The sequence below is a fragment of the Hesperophylax consimilis genome, chromosome 25, assembly GCF_061612785.1.
Source record: "Hesperophylax consimilis isolate HC1 chromosome 25, BYU_Hcon_1.0, whole genome shotgun sequence".
In the NCBI taxonomy this organism is placed as follows: domain Eukaryota; kingdom Metazoa; phylum Arthropoda; class Insecta; order Trichoptera; family Limnephilidae; genus Hesperophylax; species Hesperophylax consimilis.
Genome location: NC_142860.1, coordinates 26,188,160 through 26,206,866, shown reverse-complemented (window position 1 = coordinate 26,206,866; position 18,707 = coordinate 26,188,160). Strand labels below are relative to the sequence as shown.

The 18,707-nt window shown below is 31.5% G+C and overlaps 1 protein-coding gene and 1 non-coding gene across 2 annotated transcripts in view; both read left to right on the top strand.

Annotated features, from left to right (window-relative positions):
- Positions 1-4,389: 4,389 nt before the first annotated feature.
- The window catches only part of LOC149411738 (protein Skeletor, isoforms B/C-like), a 116,954-nt gene continuing 102,636 nt past the window's right edge, over positions 4,390-18,707 (top strand). Inside the window, exon 1 of the mRNA XM_089646728.1 lies at positions 4,390-4,485. Within this exon, the coding sequence (XP_089502854.1) occupies positions 4,422-4,485 (64 nt within the window). The 5' untranslated portion in view covers positions 4,390-4,421. The remainder of the gene's footprint in view (positions 4,486-18,707) is intronic.
- Positions 12,541-12,613, top strand: TRNAR-ACG (transfer RNA arginine (anticodon ACG)). The gene has a single exon. It is a non-coding gene; the product is annotated as a tRNA-Arg (tRNA).

Sequence of the window (18,707 nt, the reverse complement as noted above, 5' to 3'; positions counted from 1 at the left end):
AAGAGCAGCTGGGACTTTTCTCACTTAAAAAATATAGATATGGAACAAAAATAACGTGTCTTTTCTGTAAAATCAATCTTGAAATACTTTTTTTAATAAAATTTAACTATTTTACGTCCATAATAGCTTCCAATATAAAACAATGTACCAACAGACTTAGCGGTATAAATATCTAATGAAGAAAGCAGAAACTGAAACCGTAAGTTGTAAGTTGGAGTTGGGTTGTGTCGTCATAAAATTTGAACTCATTTTTTTGACGTAGATTAACGTAACTGTTTTGTTGTAATGGAGATTTGAAATATACCTTTAACTGTCAAAAAATAATACTAAACGTAATTTTTTCCACATTTTTCAACTTTTCAATAAGATGAACATCGGGTAATGTTTGTTATAACTCGGACAGCGAGAAATATCTTGATGACGAATCTTTTGTACATTAGCTCCACACAAGGGGCCCATTAGCTCCACATAATTCCCTTCAGGGCCAGTGTCATCTTTGGCGAAGCTGTGTGGAGGGTCCTTTTAGGAAAGGAAGGGGAGTAAAAAAATATGAGGTGTGTTGAAAGGAGTGACGGACGTATGCATCCATCGTTCCCACTGCGCTGCAAGGCGATGTTTCGAGAGGTCAAAAGGTCTCTCTCAACCAGTCTATCCCGATCCGACCCGCCACGCAGTAGTTGGGCAAACGCATCCGCCGCCATATCCTGTATATGAGGGAATATACATACTATCCATTCCTGTATCCATCCTTGTTCTTAACAGGAATTTCAATACATTAGAAGCCCGTAGAAAAATATTTTTAGGCAAACACTTTTTTAAGTTAATCTCTGGTACAATACACAATCCGCCTATGTTGAAAGAGGTTAACTTTTATGTCCCTAACAATTATACTCGAGGGAGATCCCATGCACTCTTATATACTCCGAAAGCGAGGACTTCTGCCTATCAGAACGCGCCAATAAACAGAGTGACTCAACTGCTTAACGATTCTGCATTAGCCATCGACATTTTCAATGTCACCTACAGACAATTCAGTAACTATCTTTTAACACATGTCACAAAATAGTAAAACTGCCCTTGTTTTTTAATTTGTAATCTTCACAATGATATATTGGTGTATAACCGTTTTATGGAGAACATGAAAAAATAAATAAATAATATCCATCCCCCAGACAAATCTCACCCCAGGAACCCGGGCACCCCTACTAAGTCACCAAAAACATAGCAAACCACTTAGGGTGACCTATGGCAGAGATGTTGGTTAATAAATGATACACAGGACGGCGCGGTAGTTCCCATACCCACCTCCCAAATTAATAAAATAATCAGTCGTCTTAAACAAAAAATTCCCAAAACGTTTGAAGCGCACCTTACCGTAGGAAATTTCCAACAGAAGAATTCTTCCGATATTGTTGAGAATAAAGTGTTAGACATTTCCCGATATAGATTAACCCGATCAATTATTTTTGTCCTATAAATATTAGCGTAACGCCGACGCAAAGCGATGAATTATAATATTAATACATAGATGGATATTAAATCATTATTTTACCCCTAATAAACATCCTTATTATAGTTACCTTCCGTTATTAATATATACTCGTAATATATTACAAGTACGTAATTAATATTTTATCACATTTGAGATAAATCGAGCTAACGTAAATTGGACATTTAAAGACAGTAGACCAAGGCTGCCCAACCTTTTTAACAGATGGGCGAATTCAAAAATTCCGCGCACCCAAAGACATCATATGTTGTGATTCCCCACAACAATTTTTCGAATTCCGTGGGGGGGGGTGGCTACAAGATTCTATTTCGGACGCGAAAATTCAAAAAAACCGGTGTATTTTTGTTTAAAAAGTAAGTTCAACAGGTTAGATTTTTTCGTCGCTAATTCTCGTTCTGAGTAGCCTAAATAGCGATAAATCGCCTTCGTTTGCAACACTGGTGACCGCTCGCAAGCTGCATTGTTTGTTTTACCGCGGGCCCGCGACACTTTTTCAAATTGGCGGGTTTTTTGAAAATGGTTCACGCGGGCCACTTATAATTCGTTCGCGGGCCACAATGTGGCCCGCGGGCCTGGGGTTGGGCAGCCTTGCAGTAGACCATCAAAGTGATTTCCAACACAAAATGGTTTCTGTTTTTATTAAAACTCTGTAGAAAAATAGAAGAAGACGATAGTTTGACAGGGTGATATGTGATTACGAATGTTAAAAAAATACGATTATAAGTAATAAAGCATTACTTCTTTAAAATAGAACAATAATCTGTCAAAAAATAGCATTTGAAGAAATAAACGGAGAAAAATGAGTTTTTTATCAAGATTTTTTTTTAAAATGTGACTACCATCTTTCGTAATAAAATATTAGTCATTCAGAATGGTGACCGGGTAAATCATCACAATCATAATTCACATTTTTAAAAAGTTATATAAAGTCATGGAAAGTGATGAAATAAAAAGTTATATAAAGTCATGGAAAGTGATGAAATAAAAACTTTATTAACTGGGTTAAGTAGGTTAGGTTAGGTTAAATTTTTTTTTTTTTTCATCGTTTCTAATGACTTTATATCACTTTTTAAAAGTGTTTTGAATTGTCACTGTGTCGAGTTATCATGGAACCATTCAGAATATATCTGAACACGCGTTCACGCTGGTGCCCTTGTCCGAATAAACAATTGGACGAGATGCGAAACTATTATTATTTTAAAGAACATGTGTTCCGACTTCCTCATAATACATTCGTGCTTTACTGATAGTTTGTTATGAAATTTGTCAAATTATTCGTTAAAGACCTCCAGTCCCAATTTTAACAGGAAAGCGATTAATTTAAACAGTTTTTTAATAAATTCACAATGTTTCATATCAGCAAGTTTTCTTCGTGAACAAAACTGGTCAAAAATCCAAATTTTATAGATATCGTTGTCTCCCTTGCTGTTGTGGTGAGAATATGATCTGAACGGTGTTAGAAAGAGAAAAAATAAAATCCAAAAGTTAACCACAGAATAATTAAAAAGTATGGTATTTTCCGGCAAGGGAACAATCGTTTTCTATGTGACCATTTATGAGCTGTTCTCAAAAGCGAACAAATTTCCCTGAGAGGTTAAAAATGTTTTTTTGGATGCTTTCAATTAATGTTTTGTTTGTGAGATACTGTTTTAATTTTGGTAGCAATGCTACATAATTATATTCAACAAAGTTCCACTTACATAGGTGTGTGGAGATTGTATCAATTACCTTTGTCCTGTTCGTATTCCACTTTAAAGGTTAAAAGTACATCTAGACATGACTCTTTGTGTGGTGGCCATTTTCTTCACAATGTTCATCATATATATTAGAAGTATTGGGAGTTATGCCATGGAAGCGTGCTGACTGTCGCTATCTGACTATCAAAGCGGCAATGCAATCAAAATTATGCGTTTGGTACACGAAAAGAATGAGTCTAATGTATCAAGAATCCGTTTCCTGATATATTTTTGAAAATTTTTAATATATATCAGTTTTGCAATTTTATATAAATAATTACATTTTACATGTTGCATTAACCAGTGAAGTTTTGACATAAAATTCAAATTACATACATAATAAAAATTACGAATACTTTGAAGAGATTCTAAATAAATTAGCGATACGCATTTTTCTCTGTAGGCAGAAATAAAGGCGGGATTTCACTCTAATATTGTTCATGATCTATCTCATTTTCTTCTTATCTATGAAGCTCACTATTATAATTTGTTTAATAAAATATCTTTTTCTCTTGTTTCAGTTCCTGAGAATATGACCATCATAAAACACGGGAAAAATCAATCAATTTTAGATTATATTTTAAAACGATTAACAAAATAAATTGTCTTTAATTTCAAAAACAGAATTTTTTAGTTGGTGCTATGTAAACGTGCAAACACAATAATAATAACGAATAATCAAACTGTTTTAAAAAAGTCAATTTTGTTACAAAAATGTAAAAAAACGTTGATTATGTTATTTATTAATTTTCCTATAAAAGTCAATAATTTGAGTCTTTGTTGACCCAATAAATAAATAAAATATAAGGAGTCTGTAACGACAATAATAAAATATTTATCATTAAATATACTACAATAATAATAAAAAAAGTGATAAATTATACAAATAATTTAATAAAAATGTGCAAGTGACAATAATGTGAAACAAAAAATAAACTTTACATGTGAAATATTTGATAAAATCTATAAAAATATCAATTATTACTATTTTTAAATTAAAAGAGGGTATTGCGGTACTTATGTACGAGTATATCTAAGAACTGTTGCGTTTTTCGTGAAGTTGTTGTGCATTGAAATAATTAATAGTAATCGCCCATCTGTTGTGTGACGTTTGTCTGTGGTTTAGTTTCCCGCCGCGAGGCTCCGCCCAGCGGAGTTTCCCCCCAGACGGGAAAATGGAACGTTCCGGCGTCGCCATTTTGCTTTTTGCAATCGTTTCCCTGGGACTTGTTCAAAGTGGTGAGAAAATACATACATTTACAAAATTGATAATAATATGTTTTATTTCAGATTTAATACACAACACAACAAAGGCATAGTTAATATATCGTCGTTTTTGTGGAAATCATGAGAACGACACAAATTATTCAATAATTATTTTTATTCTGGAATGGCGTTTTTCTGTAGATCTGCGTTTTGAATTTCGCTATTTCGTTCTTTTTGAAAAATCGAAGAAATTAAAGTCTATTTTATTAGGGGATAGTTTGGATTTCAATCAAAATTCTATATATTTTAATCAATTAATAAATGGACGTATACACTGTCAAGTAGGTAAAACTACGGATAGAAAAATTATTATTATCTTCATTTTATAAACGCACATTTTTGTTGGCTATCTTTATTAATGTGCGACATCTATTAACTTTTCTGCAGGTCTAGGATGAATATTTATTTTTTGGAATAACTTAATAAGTAAAACCTCAAATTATAATATTTAATTATTGAAAACAATATTAGCGATTCTTAAACGAAGATTTGATACTGTCGCATCTAAGACTTGAACCCTGGACCCTCGCTTAGGTTCCCATTAGCTCTAGTTGGATAGAGCAGCGCCCTGGCAAGGCGAGGGTCCTAAGTTCAAGTCGTAGATGCGACCGTATCTTTTCTGATTTTAATTTATACTTCCGATTTTATGTCCGGGTTAAATCTTCCCCGCAGGAAAAACTAAGCCCTTCCACACACTTTTCCAAAAATGATCATCTAGTCAATCAACATTATGCAAGTGCATTATATAAGCAAAATAAATACAAAACAATACAAGAACAACACGTCAACTCACCAGAGATCAAATGGGAAAATAATTCACCGACTCCAGATATTTTTCATATCAGAAGGTTCGGCTCGGTAGAACTTCTAACTGGGCCTATAAATCCTACTGATCCCTGAACATAAATATTTAAAATTATTCATAATATGGTACTACATTACGGCAGTCAATCAAGTTATGTTTAATTACCAAACTTTGGTGAATTATTTTTAAAACTTGATTGTGCCTAAATGTATACTCGGACGGTGCTAATATAGAACATCCCGATATAATATGTTCTATAGTTTCCGGAAAAGCCAAACATTTTCTACACAAATCATCAATTTGATTTGTATTTTTGATTATATGCTTCCTATAATTTTTAGTATTAATGACTCTATCCTGAATGGCAAGCATAAATCCTTCTATTTCTGCGCTCAACTCTCCAATACTCAACCATTTGTTTGACGAAAATTTATCAACATACGTTTGGTTAAGATAATTGAAGTGTTTTGTATGTGTTTATAATTAAATTATAACATTATTACTTACGATACGTTAAAATTACAATAGTATGACGTATGAACGTCGATGAAAGAAAGAGCGTACGCTTCGAGATAATAGTTTGATTTCGCATTCTCTGTACCAACCCTCGCATAAAATTTTCGCTTAAATTTACGCGCATCCATTGTCCATTTCATTTCCTTTAAAAATGGGCGTTATTATTTATGTCCCGATTTGCAGTTAGCGATTGTGTTTCGATTTATGCTTCTAAAGGGTTTTTTGTTACACCGAACTAAAACATTTTTATTCAAAATCTGAGAATTATTTGAATACATAAAGATAAAAAAATACCAGATAAGAAAAATTGAATATTCGTGTTGAGTATAATTTTTTTTTTCTAAATTAGTGTAGAGCCATGAGACTTATTTTCTTGTTTAATGAACATTTGAGGATTTTCGGTGAAAAATATATACGGCGAAACTTTGTAGGTTAAAACCACTGTCGAACTAAAAATTAAGCTCGCTGTGACGTCACACCCGACATGCCATAGATTTTGTGCGTTTTGACAAAACTGTAAAAATTTCATCTTTATAAATTATTTTATTACAACCTATGAACATACTGGAAAAACTAACAGTAACCTATATGATAATTTGGTCTAATTAAATATATTTTTAGTTTCGTATAAAGTTTTAAATACAGTTTAAAAAAAACCATCCGTAAGCGATTTTTAATATTTTTGGTTGCATTTATTGTTACGTTCCTAAAATCATTATCCAAAAGAGTCTTTCGAAAACTATATTTATTTTTGGGATTCTTTCTAAAACTGAGAATCTGTTTGAAATTGAAGGCTAACTGGGAATATAAGTACAAAAGTTCTCGTATATTATACTGCGGAGTCAATGAAACAATTTTCCCATGTCAGCTAACGCGCCTCTGTAAATACTATAGATATATGTTAATATATATATATGTTAATATATGTATATATACATGTATGTACGAATATATATGTATGTTTGGGTCCAAAATTTAAATATTTTTGGGTTGCATATATTATTATTATGTCAGTAAAATCATTATCTGAAAGAGTCTTTCACCTCCTTTCGAAAATAGTGTTTCTTTTTGGGATACTGTCTAAAATCGCGAATCTATTTGAAATTGAAGGCTAACTGGGAATATAAGTACAAAGGTTCTCGTATGATATTATTAAATAAATATACTGCAGAGTCACTGTGAAACAATTTCCCCGTGTCAGCTAACGCGCCTCTGTATATACTGTATGTTGTATATATGCATACATATATACATGTATGTTTGAATATATATGTATGTATGTATGTAGAACTTATTGTGTTGGCTTTCGAGTCACGATCTTCCTAGCTTCGGCAAAACTTTCGTACGAGTAAATTTGGGCGAGGCATCTTGACTTTTGACTAGAGACTATTATAAACTAATGCTGAAGTTGGTACTTACTCGCTTTTCTGCTCGATATACTCTGCTATGTAGGTTAGTACAGGGTTACTCAAAATACTTTTACACTAAATAAATTTAAAAAATTGCAATTATAAACTTTTGTATATATGGACGGAGTACGTGGTTGTTGAATGGTTACGATCCTTGGCTACGATTATTATTATTGGTCGTGGTTTAAAATTAGTCGTAGATACTTTCAGTATTGCCTTAGTGAAATATCACCATTAAAAATCTAAAAGTTAACTGTTAGCCGTGTTTGAAGACTAGATCTGAATAGCTCACCTTCCGCTTTTCAACTCCTTTCCCTACCCACCACCTTTAGCAGCACAACATACCCCAATAATTGGGGATGCCATTGTCTCACTGATACCAGACGGTTGAGAGCAGTAAGTAAAACAAATTTGATTTAAATTCTGGAAACATGTGTGACTAAACAAATTGACACCTTTTTTAAATTTGGCATATTTGTAAACATCGGTTAAAGTGTCCTGTTTACGGCACAACGATCTTTAATATCTAACAAGAACTTTATAAAAAAGATTCAACTTAATAGACCTGCACGTTCCATACTCTCTTCTGTCCTGTTCAAAGTAGATCAATCCAAAACAAACCATAAACCAAATACTGGCTTGAACAGACTGTAATATTACAATATCATAATATCTAAAGTGGACATTTTCAATTGCGAGCTTAACAGGTATAAAAATTCTATAAAAGAGCATTTCTCCGATATTCCATGAGAATGAAACGTTTTTGTTGTTTATATTTATAATTATGTAATGAATTAAATTCGTTTTATGTCCTTCTTGTCTTCTCATGGTTACCAATAAACGACAACCGTAACTAGAGATATGTTCACCTAACCTTGTATTTAATTAATATTCCTGACTTATATTTATTTTAATATGTAGTGTAAGTGTTTATATTTGATAGTGTTACATTTATATTGTCCCTTACTAAAATACTCACTTAAGAGATTATTGATTTCCTTACAGTTATATATGTATATATATTTTTTTCTTTTTGTCTTTTCTTGAACCATAAAAATAAGTGGTTATTCTGACAACAAACAGATAGCTACGCCACTTAAGTCACCTGTAATTTGATAATTACGGTTATTTATGGGTTTGTACAGATTGGCATCAATGGAAAATAATTTATTTTATTTCATTTATATGTCATTTGAACATTTTTTCTCTCTTACATTTGTATTTTTATATTTTCTTACACTTTGTACTTGTAACGTCATACCTATGTTAATGACACATGTTGTGCCGTGTGTTTTTTTTTAAATAAATAAAATGACGACTTCAATTACACCAGAATATACTGCATAAAATAAATAAATTATTTTTCACAAGCAATTATATTGTGTTTTATAATTTTCATACAAATTTAATAATATATATATACAGTCACAAAGAGGAAATCCATAATTGGTTTATTTTTGGCTATACTACATGTTTTCGAAAATTAATCCTTTCCCCTTAATCACATTCTCCCAATGTAATCTTCCCCTAACCCTCTCCCCCCTCTCTGATGCTCTGTCTTTCTCTAATATACTTTTTCTCTCTCCTTATTTTAACCTTATGTTATAATTTAACCCCTTTACTAATAAATGTGTTTTAAATATTACACAAATGATAAACAACGATCTACGATACATTAATAATAAGTTGTGCAAATTTTAAAACATTTTTATTAGTAAGTCCCTTTATGTCTTACTTACTCTAATAATACTGATCTGGAGAAGGTTAGGATATAACCGATACAGTTAACTTAATGTATACATGTATTTGTTTATTTTACAATAAAGCGGTTAAAAACAAAATAACTTTCCGTTTACTTAATAATAAAATGTCGCATGAACTGTCTGAACACCCGGTATCATGACATAGCAAATGAAGAGTGAATACCTTTCTCCCGCTTCTGTGATAATGTACTCTGGCCGCCCGCCGAAATGAAAGCGTAAGTTTATCAATCATCTTTGTACGTGACCGACACAATTACAGCCCATCACGCGTTATATTACTCATACCTACTTACTACGTTTACTACCCGGTTTCAACAGGACTATTAATTAGATTTAACTTGGAAAACAAAAACTTTCGATTTTACACGAAAAATAAGCACTACGAAGTAATGCAAAATCTAATGTTTTAGGATTGAAAATTTAATTGCTTAGAAATATTTCTCATCCTTTAACTAAATACTGCGAGTAGAACATATCTTGGTCCTTTGAAATAATACAGCATTTTTTGATAGGTATTTTTATAAAGCCGGAAAAAATAATGTATAATGCCTATAAAAACTGCTTTAAAGTTCAAAATCTCATGAATTCAAATTTTAAATATTTATGCCTGAGATTAGCAAAAACAAATAAAACACAATTTTTGGCTCTAAGCGGGAATATAAACCTTATCGCCATCTACTTAAGGTTAAACGCAACGCTCGTTGTATTCTACGTGTTCACAGATGGCGTTAATTAATTAATTTTGTTTAAATACGCTTTTGCAAGGTATTGCTTTACAGTATTAAGACAAATTATTTGTTTGCGCCCTCATATACGCAATATGAATATGAATAAATAGTTTTGTCCATATAAAAACTCAATTCTATCGAGAAAGGCATACAAATACAATATTGGATTGAATCATCGGTAAAATGATGAAATGAAATGATTTACCGATGATTCAATCCAATATTGTATTTGTATGCCTTTCTCGATAGAATTGAGTTTTTATATGGACAAAACTATTTATTCATATTCATATTGCGTATATGAGGGCGCAAACAAATAATTTGTCTTAATACTGTAAAGCAATACCTTGCAAAAGCGTATTTAAACAAAATTAATTAATTAACGCCATCTGTGAACACGTAGAATACAACGAGCGTTGCGTTTAACCTTATGAAGTGTTATTGATAGCGGCCCGATTCCAAAAGTCATACGACGTGGTGCTTCGCCTCTACCGGCAATAATTGTAAACAACAATGAGCAAGTTGCATGAAAAATTTAATGATATTTATTTATAATATTAGATACATGTATATAGCAAAAATGAGAAGATAATAATATTGCAATAACTAAGTATATTAAAGATAAGTAAATGTGCGACATCTATTGACTTTTCTACAAGTCTTTAATGATTTTTTTAAATAATTTGATGAGTAAAACCTCAAAGTGTAATATGTTTTAAGGCGAAGCTTAATGCTAAATCACTATTTTGATTAATCTTTATAACGAATTGGTGTACATTGTGAATACCAAAAAAATATGCTTTAGATAAATTAAAGGTTTTCCTATCATTTCGCTTGAGTAGAATACAAATAAAATAATAAATTACTCAATAAAAAATAAAAATGTAAACTACTAAAAAAAAATTTTTTTCAATAGAAATGTATGAACGAAACAACTTTTAAAAAATACAGTATTATAGCTAAGATTATCTGTGACAGTTTCACTTGATTAACTTTTTTGCTTTCTTATCATTTTTTTACAAAATAAATAAAAGCCAGTTTTGTGCTTGAAATCAAACGTTTACAGACTCCGTTTGTCAAGCGATTTTAATGCCTATTACCTACGATATAAGGTATACCAAGAATACACACATTTTTGGCTTGTAGCTTCCTCTTAACAACTTATTTATTTATCGACTGGTTTCGCACAAGCGTTCAGTTTGTGGTTTGACTTAATTATTAAATAAACCAAAGAGTTTGTTTCGTTCAAATACATCATATATCTAACACTCCCTTTATCATAACATATATTTACTATACATAAATAAATAATAATATTCATGCTCCATTGTCTTTTAAGGCGATGCACTACGTCGTGTAATATTTTAAATTGAGCCGCTATCAATAACAACCCTTACGTAGAAGGCGATAAGGTATAAATTCCCGCTTAACACCATCCGCCTGTTTTGATTTATGTTATAAAAAAACATGGCCAAAAAGTGCCTTTTACTTTTTTTTTGTGGATGTTCAGGCATAAATATATTTTTTTTGAGATCATTTTATAAATAACTTAATTTTCTACATTATACAATAAAATCATAACCGAAAATGGGTTAGTAAGTAGGAGATTTTGAACTTTAAAGCAGTTTTCATAGGCCTTTACATTATTTTTTTCTGGGCCTATAAAAAGACTTATCTATAAAATACTCGATTATTTCAAAGGCCAAGATGTATTCTACTCGCAGTATTTAATTAAAGCATCTGAAACATTTCTAGGCGATCAAATTTTCAAACCAAAAACACATGATTTTGCATTGCTACGTAGTGCATCGCCTTAACATATTTGGATCAATAATAAAAAAAACATCTTAAAAAATAATAAATAACTTCCATTAATATCGCAAGATGGCGCGTCACGGTTTAGAGAAGTTTCGTGCGGTAAATGAGATTAACTTTGAGGTTATGTAACCACTTCCCCTACTTTTTAACTATTATTGTACTAATCTACACCATGGCCGACTTTAACGTGCTACAATTTATCTTTTTACTTATAATTTAAGACGAGAATGATGCCATCATGTTTGTTAATGTAGAACGCACGACTTAGCTATGAGATTTCAAAAGCGTAATTAATCCTATGAAAGGGTTATTACAGCATGCTTTAGTTGAAATGTTAAGTGTATATTTAACTACGCATTCATGCATGATGCTTTTAAATAATTATAAAGATGAATTATTTGTTTACGCTTGTACACATATAATATGAATAAGAATGAATAGTTTTGTCCGTAAAAAAATTCTCTCTTTCAAGAAAGGCATACAAATATAATATTGGATTGAATCACCGATACAATATTGTGTTTGTATTCATTTCTTGTTATAATTTAGTTTTTATACCGACAAAACTATTTATTCGTATTCATAAAGCGTGTGACGCAAATAAAAAAGAATTAATATTGTAAAGCGTAACTGGCAAAAAGAGAATTAAAAATATTAATAATAATTAACGCCATCTATGAACGCGAAGAATATAACGATTTATTTATTTATGAAATTAGTATACGGTACTCAAATCTATAAATAGTGGTTATTATATCGGATAAGTTAGCAGAGTTTTTTACCTGTTATGAAAAATTATATCTTAATTTATTTTTCTATTATTTTCCCAAATCGCATTGGTTTTTAATGTGGGACTAATCAGTGCAACCATACCATGAAATAATGTTCATAATAATTTTGTGAACATAGTACTTATCTACCTATCTGTTTAGAGATTAAAATAAACCCGTTTTATCTTTAGTATGTTATTTAGCTCAATCTTCGGCACGGGTCTTGTGGCGCAACGGATAACGCGTCTGACTACGGATCAGAAGATTCCAGGTTCGAATCCTGGCAAGATCGAAATGTATTTTTTTTGGTTTGGAGATTAGAAATATTTATTCAATAACTAGTTCGGACATTCGATGTCTATTCGGAGACCTGTGGAAAACCACGAAATTTAACTTGAGAACTTATTTTAAGTAGAGAATTTAATTCATTTTCTGGTTAAAAATATTAAATTATGGGTAGCTATTTTATCACTTATCTGTATTCTTTTGCAGTCATTTTAAATTTTGAAAATGACACTTAAATTACAAAACTTACTAAGTTGAAACAGTTTAATTTTATTTATTTTTTATTAGTAGGGAAATATATCATCTTTGAGGGATGCTGAGAGGAGGGTCTTTTTGAGGAGAGGAATGAGCATGGTTCTTGAAAAGACTTCTTGGAAAAACAGAAGCCGGTAAATTGTTCCACAGCCGAACTGTTGAACTCAAGAACGGATAAAAAAAACGACTTGTTCTCATATGTAAATGTAAACCGTGTATAAATAATTTTATTGTGTTTCCCGATTGTTCATCATGGTGCCGAAGAGATCAGTGAAACTAGTTCTCGAAGCATCTTCCATCGAAATGCTGGTATAACAAAATCTCTAATATATTATTTAAATATTTAAGATAATATTAGCGATTTAAAAAAAAATTGAAACAGCGCATCTAGGAATTGAACCCAGGACCTTCGCCTTGCCGGGGCGCTGCTCTACCACCTGAGCTAATGGAACCCTATTTCCTTTGGTCATATTTAACTGTATCATATATACATTTTTATTGACTGCTATCTTTATGTATGATCGGTAGTTTCAAATCAAACTAACTGCAATCTAGATAGTATCTTGGAAAAATATATCATCTTTTTCTTTTAATGAGCGACATCTATTGACTTTTGAAAAGTCTGTGATATTACTTTATTACGTAAGTACATATTTATTGCATATATTGCACAGCCCTGACGCTAACCACCCAATATCGGCCACCTTCTATCTGCCGCCCACTATCGGCCACCTACTATCTGCCACCTATCTGCCACCCATCTCCCATCTCCAGTATCGCCGTTCTCCTGTCTCATTAATGTCAGCCGAATAGACGGCAGATAAACACGTCATTGGCAGTCAGGGGAGAACTTGGGAATTGTATTTTATACGCCAGTTAGTTATCGGTTAATGTTATCTGGACTTTCCCACCTTGACCCTTTTATCGAATATATATTGATGGTTTTATGAAGGTTTTGATTCTTAATTTTTCTAGTCGTGTTAGGTTGTTATTATTTATTAATTTACTATTTTTATAGACCCGTGTGGCTTTCACATTGGGCACATGGAAATGTTTTCATTTTTTTACATAAGGATTATAAACAATGCTTACAAAAATAATATCTTACATTACAATGGTTACTTACAATTACTGGATGAAATAAAAATAAAATCTTACATTACAATGGTTACTTACAATTACTGGATGAAATAAAAATAAAATCTTACTTACAGTGGTTTAGAACTGGATGAAATAAAAATAATATCTTACATACATTACAGTGGTTTGTGAATGGTGACATTGAAATAGATTTTTATGCCTAGTGTGTCGATTAGGTACTCTTAAATTGACTAGACAGTTGCGCTACGAATTTAAAATTAATTTGTTGAAAAGAAAATGAGTGAACTTCGTGAAAGTAACCGCACAATAGTCCCAACTGCTCCCAACCAGACGGAGCCGGTGGGATTATGCGGGGTATATTTGTAAGGGTGAAGTTAGCGGGGTTGTGAAGAGGGTGGGTAAGAAGTACGCAAGTACCCGGCGATTCGTATCTGGTTACCAAACTCGACTAAAGCCATTTCAAGCAACGTTTAGAACCTCAATTATAATCTTTCTGCTAACTCAATAATATTAATTAATTTTGTGAAATAATCCATATAAATTCATAAAAATATTGCTTGCCCTCGACTTCTGGGCTCTGAGTCAAGAAGCTTACACCTCTACGAAGGTGGGGTTTGTACCTCTATTAATTCCACTCTAAAGATATATCGAAAAAGTATTAATCTGTTTTACGAGATTCTAGACTATGAACGACATCTTTTGAATAAAATTTGAAGCAGGGCACATAAAAAAATAATAAACTATAATATATATTAAGTAATGGTATAATAATGTGGATGCGGGTTGGTTTGAGTCTTGGCTAAGATTCCTATTTTCAATTTTATGTTATTTTTTAGTTAGTAAAGTTAGTGTCTATACTAAGGTTTATTCATCATGACTTTAAATGTATTTTTTAGATTTGAAAAAAAGGTTATAACTGTGTTTGCTCACATGACAGGAAATATAATTTGGAAAATCTACACACTTCCATTTTTTTTTCTTAAAAATCAAACATAACCACGAAATACATAATTGACAATTTTTATTTGCAAAATATATTCAAGAAGAGTTCTATGGACGGATTATATCACAGAATTTGAACAATTCATGAAAATTCTTAGTCAATTTTCAAGCTCTTTGAAAATACCTACTATTTAAGTTTTGTTACTATCCAAGTACTATGAAATAACCAGCCCATGGTGAAATAATAACAGAACTCGAATAGAACTTTTACAGAACTTGTAAATTTGATGGATTGTCAAATTCTGTGAAAGAACCCGACCTAAAACTCCCATTTAAATTCGTAAAAATCAAAATATTTTTGTAATTGTATTTTTATAATTCTGATTCGTCCGAGGTGCCCCTTGCTATCCACGTGGTTGCCTCCCTATCTCTAGTAGGAGATTTGATGAAGTCCTTATGCACGCGGCTTTGTTGGCACACCCCCACCCCCTCCCCCCCTCCCCCCTAGCAACCCTCGTAACCACCCGGTACTAACCAGCACTACGGATCCAACGGTAATATCGATATTTAAAAACCATAATTTTACGCATTCTTTTGAAGGCTACCACTGGCACCGAGCTTTGACTCGCTTAAGGCCCCGTAGTAAGCGTTCAAAGATGGTTTGAAAGGGACAGGGAGCGCGCTAATATTAAAAAAAAACGATAATAATGAAGTGAAAATGGTGAAAATATTTAATAAATCACGGCTCGTTTGAAATATAACAAAAATCTCTCAAAAAATGCTTTAGTTGCATTTAAAGATACACTGTGAATTTTCGCATACCCATAACATATTAAATAACAGAACAAAACGTCTTTTTAATCATTTTCAGACCTTACTTTGCGATTTTTTTCTATCTATTGAATTTCATATAATTAACGTTTCGGCAAAACAAACGTATAGATATTTTCTTCAAAAATAACACATATTTTTCAGAACTTAAAAACTTAAATAGCTAACGAAAAACTTGTTATAAATCAGTAGAAATTGGGTATGAGGGGGCCCAAGAAGGTAGAATATCATGTTTTAAGAAATAATTTTGTGATTACGATCCTTAGCTAAGAATGCGGAGGTCGCGGGCTCAAATCAAAATCAAAATGTAACTTCATTTGCGACACGTTCCAGTGGTAGATACTTTCATAATCGCCCTAGTGGAAGATCACCATTCAGAATCGAATGTTGCTTGAAATGGCTTTAACTGTGTTTGGTGATTAGATCCAAATGTGCAGGTACTTCCCCACCTTCCTCTTCCCCACCTCTTGCCCATCCCCACTAGATTCAGCCTCAAAATATACGTCAATCGTGGATGCAATAGTCTCACTGGTTCCAACTTACTGATTATATTGTTAATTTATTAAAACTGTGCTCAAATTATTTGTTTTCCTGTTAAAAACGTAACTGCAGTCCTTTAACGAATTGATTTCGTAACAAACTCTCAGTCGGAACACGTGTTCTTAAAAATTATAATGTTTTCGCATATCGTTCATTATATTTTTTAGGACAAGGCCATCTGCGTGAACACGTATTAATATTTTATTAGGAAACTTGCATGCAGTCACTTTTATAACTTATTTTAATAAATCATCCGTACTCATTTTTCTTCTTCAAGACTACTGAGAGCAATTGGGATTCTTAAAAAGAAAAAAAACCGGTCTGATATAAAATAGAGTTATGAAGCTTTGTTATCATAACATTAACACAATTTGCATTACCATGTGATGAGGCTATTGTTTTTCATTTTTACGTTTAATTTGGTTTTAGTATATTAGATTAAAACTATTCTCAATCTTGCAATCAAGAAATGTGCTTCCTGTGCAACGAACTCGCTAATGTCAAAAATATAAAATATTTAGGAGTATCAATAGATATTAATCTTAATTGGAAATCACATATTAATCAGACCACTTCTAAACTAAGATATCTTACCTACATATTTTATAGACTCAACGAAATTTTAAACGCTGAAAAATTGAAAATGATCTACTTCTCCCTGGTGCAATCTGCAATCACTTATGGCATAATAGGATGGGGTGGTGCACCTGATACATTTATTAAGCCCCTACAAATAATTCAATAACACATAATTAAAGTCATATATAACAAAAATAAAACATTCTCGACCGACCTATTATACAAAGAATCTAAATAATTTAACATTCGTAAATTATTTATATTACAAACTATGAAATATTTATTTTAAAACAAATATAATTTCAAAATAAATGAAAACAGAATGAGCAAAAAAACAAATAATATATTTTACACCCCCCAAACAAATACTAAATTAATGCAGACACATAGCAGTTTCATTGGTCCTCGTACATTTAACCTTCTACCACTACAAACTCAAATGATAAATAAAACGATAGAATATGTTAAAGAGGTAAAATTATGGCTGAATGACGCAGATATTGAAACGCTTTTTCTATAAATTTATTGATCCTTTCTACAACTCACCTGCTGAAACTTTATAAACTATTGTACATAATGTTTTCTCTTTACTTTTTAAAATAACTATAAAAAAAAAACTTTTTCTACTTATATATATTATACTTAGGTACTTGAAATATAGTAATGGTTTTATATTACCCACACTCAGGTAGTGCCTTAGTGGGTTTTCATTTCTTGTGTATACTATTTGGCATTATATATTATGTTATTATATAGCCAGGGGTGCTCAAACTTGAACTGCTGGCGATCTACCTCAATATTATTAGATTCGGATCGATCGACTCTGAGAGGCTGCAAGTATATGTGATGCAGGATTATCGTCTATGTAGGTAGGGTGTATCGTGGCGCAGGCATAAGTGTATATATATAGTAGGGTGTATCGATTTTTAACTTTTTTTTTGTTTTCAAATTCCAAGTTGAAATAAAGTTGCTACTAGGTACCACAACTTACCACAATTTTTTTTGGATTTTTAAAAAAATGTGTAGGTCTCCCGCACAAGGCCTAAAGTTTTAATTTTTTTCAAAAAATATCAATTTTTTTTTAAATTTAAAAAAATAAATTCATAACTTTTGTGTTTATTCCAAGTTAAAAAACAGTAATATTAGGGCATAAAAATAAGTAAGAAACGGGTTTTTTTTATAAAATATGATATTTTGGTCTCCCGCACAAGCCCTAAAGTTTGTTAATTTTGATGAAATTTTGTAATTTTGTGTACATATATGAACCATGTTTTTTTAAAGTTTAAGCCACCGGAATTAATTGTACTTTTCTTACAGAAGGCATAAAATGAGACAATATATATATATACATAATTCTTATATACATACACTAAAAATATATAGCACATATATACTATATATATATAATATGTTTTATACCTGAAAAAAGATAGTTGGACGGTGTAAATTGTATGAGAAAGGTGTTGAAAGAAACTGATGTTATTTGCTATTACTGTTGTTTATTACAAAAGTATAAAAGGTTATAACATGTCATAAAATGTAGTATAAAAACTAAGTACAAAATGTTGCTGATTACTTTCCATACGACATAAGTGGCAGTTTTCTTGTTCTACTGCAAATTTACTGACTTGTTTAAGTATTCGTCCTTTCATCTTGGCTTCAAAACCTTAAATCAAAATTATGTATAGTATTTACATAGGCCTAGTGAAAATTTTATAAATGTTATTACAGTTCCCAAATAAAATTTCAATTTAATATGGAAGACAGTATGATAAAGACGTTATTTAGAAACATTATAACTACAAAATAGTCGAAAAAAACTTACTTAAATTCTAATCCTTTGCAGAGGTTTT